The sequence below is a fragment of the Phalangium opilio genome, unplaced genomic scaffold (genome assembly GCF_054372755.1).
Source record: "Phalangium opilio isolate 3A_F unplaced genomic scaffold, DU_Popi_V2 ptg000352l_1, whole genome shotgun sequence".
Taxonomy (NCBI): Eukaryota; Metazoa; Arthropoda; class Arachnida; order Opiliones; family Phalangiidae; genus Phalangium; species Phalangium opilio.
The window spans coordinates 53,028-58,634 of NW_028324228.1; the positions used below are offsets into that span (position 1 = coordinate 53,028).

A 5,607-nucleotide genomic window follows, 5' to 3' on the forward strand; every position below is an offset into this window, starting at 1 on the left:
TTACAGCCGATGACTTCGATGCCTCTTCGCTTACAATCGTGACGTCAAACCGGAAGTTCCAAAAATCGTTCAGTGCGCATTCAACCGTTTCAACGGAGCCTCCGTTGAGCCTTACTGAACGCAGCTCTTGGCTATGCGCCGAGGTAGGTGCGCCTGAGAGCCATGTTGGTCGGCCGTTCCCCCTTTCAATCTTTGACTCTCCTTTCTATTTGAGCTCACTGGTTCGGTGTATATTGATACGAAAGACAAAGTCTCTGATATACATAGCTAGTTCGCCCACAAAAAAATTTTATTGTTGTAATCTTATCAGACAAGTGGAAAGTAAACGCTTTTATTCTACGTTCTAGACCCCATTTAACTGCCAACAAGCAGCTTTGCCTGAAGTCTTTGCTACCTTTTCTATCCAACCAATAGTTAATTGACTTTAAAATTTTCTTAAAAGTAATACCATGTCAAATGATATAGATTTGGAGTTAAATGCATTGCGGTATTTTACGAAAGAGATTCGGTATCAGATGAGTCGCTCTCCAAACAGATGCGTTTTAAAGTCTGATCTTGGTGTCATTATGGATTTTTCTCCCGATAGTGTCTATTTATATATAAAAGCGCAATACTCTCCTAGACCGGTTCGCAATTTTTTGTTAGCTCACAAAGAAATATTTGTAGAAATTTTCCCAGGATCTCCCTATTCAACAATTCGAGTGAAATCGCAATCCGACGTTGAAAAATATCTAGAAGAATTTGCTAAAAAACGTTCTGTGAATCAACAAACTGTATTTTTCAGTGAAAGTACTCAAAACGCTGTTTCAGCCAAAGGTAAGGCGGTGAATGATCCCTGAAGTAACCCGATACCGACCGATACCCTTGCAAACAGGCACCGATACCGATCGATACTGGTATTTACTCACTATGATAAAAAGACCCGATACTTCAACCGATACCGATATTTTTAGTAGGACAGTGCCATTTACATACGTATCAAAAATACTAAGAAATAATTTAAAGAGTAACTTCATGAATTTACTACTAAGTCCAATGTTTAGAGGTATTTCCAAAATAATATCATGGCTGGTCTTTTTTAAATAGTATATGCTAGGAGGCCCTTTTATATTTATACTTCTAGTAACTATTAGTTGATTGATCGTTGAAGTATTGAAAGCAAAAGATTAAATTAATGCAAAACTTAAAAATATTTGCGAAACTTTTAGTTTTTTTCTTATTTCAATATATGGTAATATAAAATATTTATTTTTATTTTTATCAACAGTTTTATAGCTATTTTTGCTTATCAGTTATTAGATAAACTAAATTCAGGTACTTTTTATATAAATGAGAAATCATCACGATTGACATTCTTAGAAATACGTTATTGTCACCATCAATACATTACTGAAACGCATTTTAAACTAGTATCGGTTTAGTATCATCATAAGAAAATAATATATAGCTCCCTATAAGTATGAAACTCTCCATTTAAGCCACGTAAACAGCATTTTCTTCCATTGAAATTAATAAAAAGTTTCTAATGCCACCTATTAAGAGTTTTTGGCGTTAAAAAGATGAAATATTTGTTTAGAAAATTTTCTAATTTTATATTGTAATTAAATAATTATAACTGATTAAGTACATGCCAAAATTATCATAATAAATTAATAGATGGCGCGAGATTTTGACGAACGAGGCTAGCGCATAAGATAAGATGCAACGAGGTAAGGAGAATCTTGTGTCTCTACGGGCGCAGCGATATTATCCCGGCCCATCGGGCCTTTCGCGAACACCTTAGGTGGCGGCGATGGTTTGGCGCCCCTTTTACTCGTAGTACCGAAACTTCTGCAACGGGGCGTAAAAGCGTAAGCGCGCGAAATTTGGGAGCAAATGCTGTAGATTCATTCTTATAGGGAGCTATATATTATTTTCTTATGGTATTATATTAAACCAACCGATCGGATACTGTCGGGAAACTCCGAGTATCAGTGCCGATACCGATATGGTATCGGTACCGGTTCATCCCTAGTTTTTGTAAATTTAGTCGTAACTTTGAGCCCTCTACCTAATCTTTCGTTCATTTACATCAAGTGTATTTACTTTTATTAAACTTTTTGACATATATTTTCATTTCATAAAGATTTTAAACACACAAATTCTGGAGACGTTAAGAAAACAATCTCAAATCCAACTATAGAAACTCAAACAATATACAATAGTGCGAGTGCCAAATCGACTCTCATTCCCGTCCCGAAAGTGAAACCTAGCTTCTTCGATGCCAAGAAACCATTTGAAGGTACTGTTTCGACTCAAATCACAACCACTAGCAAAACCTCGACAAATGAGCGACCGAATATAATTACGAGCGTTAAAACCTCGACATATGAACGACCAAATATAACTACAAGCATTCATACCTCGACACATGAACAACCAAATTTAAATGCGACTGTTAAAACCTCGACATATGAACGACCAAATTTAACTACGAGTGTTAAAACCTCGACAAATGAACGACCAAATTTAACTACAAGCATTCAAACCTCGACACATGGAAAACCAAATTTAAATGCGACTGTTAAAACCTCGACATACGATCGACCTATTACGAGTGTAAAGACCTCGACACATGAACGTCCAAATTTAACTACGAGTGTTAACACTGTTGTATCTCCCATCAAGAACAGCACTTTAAATTCAAAAGGAATAGAAGCGGAATCTCATGAAAGTACAACACATAGTGTACAAAAACTGAACTTAAGTCCCGTGAGTGATTCTCAGTCGTACTTCAGTTCTTTTTGCGAATTACAAGAAACTATCAGTGATGACGCTCTTGAACTTCTTCAACGCGTTGTAATTGCGCAAAAGGACGAAATTTCGCAAAATTACAATTTTTATGGGAGAGATGATGTGAAGGATGCCGCATGCCAGACAGAGTCTAGCGGTGAAATACTGTCAATGATAATTTACCAATAAGAGAGTCTATAGAAAACGATATAAAAGAAATGTTGAGCCTACAGAGAGTCCATGTCATGGATTAACTAACGCTAGGGAATGTTCGTTCCCCCTAACAGATAAAGTATACATGTTCCAAATGCCCCCTAGCCGAAGCTACTATCCCTAACAGGAAGTTATAAGAAAATTGGACCAAATGTCACGTGTCTTATGACGTCAAAAATTGAAAACCCGCCTAAAATTGGGCACCGCAATCTTTAAAATCCGCAAAAACTATTTATTTTGCCAAGAGATGGCGCTATATCTACATTCGTTTTGGTCCAACAAATTGGGGGAATGAAGAAGGAAATCAAGGAATAATTCGGAACATGTAGTTGGCGACAGTATTACATGGGAAACACGGTTAGTGAACAATCCCTAGCGTTAGTTAATCCATGGCTCTATGGTCTATTTTTAGACGAAAATGTTCCATGACATTTTGCCCTAACAGAAGCCGTTTTCAAATTAGGATTTGAGTGTTTTATCGATGACCTCAATCGTAACCTGTGCTGCCATCCTCATCCTTTTCGGAAGTGTATAAAACCGGAGCCTCCGAGATAATCTACGCCCGTGCGTGTCGATTTTTATGTGGGGAAGTATTCAGTTTCATAGAGGAAATATTTTCACCCAATATGTGTACTAGATGGCGCTTTTATTACAGTTGCGAAGGGGCCCTTCCATAAATTGTCGTTGATATTTTAGGGGCCAATTATAAAAATTTTATGAAAGAGAAAAGTTTCACCCATTATTTAACGCAATTGTTTTACGGGCTATTTACTTTTTATTGAATCTTTTGGTTAGAGTGTGTGGACAACAAAATTAAGAGATTTTAACATTGTTGTTTTTTTAGTAAAACAAAACTTCCTGAAGTTGCTAATTCACAGTTTTATTATACCATAAGAGGATTTTTTTTACGCCTTAGTAACCATTCATTTTTTAAACCTTGGCTTTTTTATCCTTTACTTCTTTGGCACGATTGTTGCTAATTCACAGTTTTATTATACCATAAGAGGATTTTTTTTACTCCTTAGTAACCATTCATTTTTTAAACCTTGGCTTTTTTATCCTTTACTTCTTTGGCACGATTGTTCTTCGGAAATTTTCTAAAACATTTTCTTACTACCCGCGACCTCGACTTCACCGCTCTACGTCTATGCCTTGCCCTAATATTGTAGCAGTCGACGGGGTCACGAGGCTGAACTTGTTTTTATTTTACGATACTAAAAGCGCCCCAAGTGAGAAAACACGGCAAACTAAATTAGTTAAAAAATATTCTCGCTTTGCGATAGGCACGGGCCTAGATCATCTTGGAGGCTCCGATAAAACCCTAAAGATTTATAATTCTCTTGTGTAAGCTCTGAAGATTTATTGGCGGCAAGCTTCTAATCTTATACGAAAGAGTGAGTCTATTAAGTAGCCCATTTGTTAATATTGTATAATGGAAGTCAGCTTGCCTACTATGAAATTCTGGAAACTAACCTTTTCATGAACGTCTCTACTAACTTAATTATCTTAAAATAACAAGATGATATTGCAAATTCGCTTCAGAAAACTGGCCTAAAATACCGATTGTTAATTTTAGCCGGCTGTTAGCCACACTCACTGCGACGACGCAATAAATACATGTTACACAGTGGTCCGAGGGTGTAGTGTGTAATTAATTCTCATTTTATTAAGTACTGTAACATACGTTAAAAATTATACAAATTATAAAGACAATTTTACTTATTTAAGGGAGGGTGAAACGGAAAAGTGATTTTTTTTATTGATTGTTCTACTAATTATAAGACCAAAATGCATAGTGAAACATAATTTCAAATTATTTAAAAAATCAAATCACTTTGGGATTTCATAGATATTTTTAAATAAGTACCTCCGACCAATCGCCTCACTTAACAAAATTCAACTGGCAACTTGCATGTCTCGCATCACGATTGTCACATAGCTTGCAAATTTTTATCAAATCTCTCGATAAATTTAATTCGACATAGAGCTTGTCATGAGAATTATGTTAATAAAAAGTCAGGGCTTTACGCGATTGGTAGGAGGTACTTATTTAAAATGGCCCATTAAATTTAAAACAAATTTTATTTTTAAATCATTAGATTTTATTTCATGGATGTTTCTTATTCCTTTTGCGCGACGTTTCAAACCCAGAGAAGGTGGTTAATATTCCTGGTGATTTCGTTAAAGCATAATTAGAAGAGTTCGTTTTGGAAAGGTTAAGCGTGAAAGGGAACAAGTTTTTGTATGGGAATATTTACCCATTCTAAGACTGAATTCTGCTATAGACAGGCTCGCGTTACGTACCATTTAAATTATATTACGGTTGGTGGGGTTTTCAACAAAGTTATGGCAACTTGAGGCAATTATTCTCGTAATAGAGTTCGTGGCAAAATAATAGGTTTGGCTTTTAATATACTATTAAATGTTTCTTACAAAACCTTTGAGGAGAAAATTCGATATCAGCAAAACAGAACTTACTTCTCTCGCGTGTTTATACAGGGTGTTTCTGAAAAGTCCATCACAAATTAAGGGGCGTGTTTATGGGACCAAACTGAGCGGAAAGTACCAAAGAACATGGGGTGTACAACATTTTGTTACGGAGATATGGCCTTCCAAACATTC

At 36.0% G+C, this 5,607-nt stretch overlaps 1 protein-coding gene across 1 annotated transcript; it reads left to right on the plus strand.

Moving 5' to 3' along the window:
• Positions 1-374: 374 nt before the first annotated feature.
• Positions 375-4,731, plus strand: LOC149602682 (uncharacterized). The gene is made up of 2 exons (XM_089860402.1): positions 375-816; positions 2,126-4,731. The coding sequence occupies exons 1-2, from the start codon at positions 450-452 to the stop codon at positions 2,959-2,961; spliced, it is 1,203 nt and encodes a 400-aa protein (XP_089716528.1). The 5' UTR covers positions 375-449; the 3' UTR covers positions 2,962-4,731.
• The last annotated feature ends 876 nt before the right edge of the window (positions 4,732-5,607 follow it).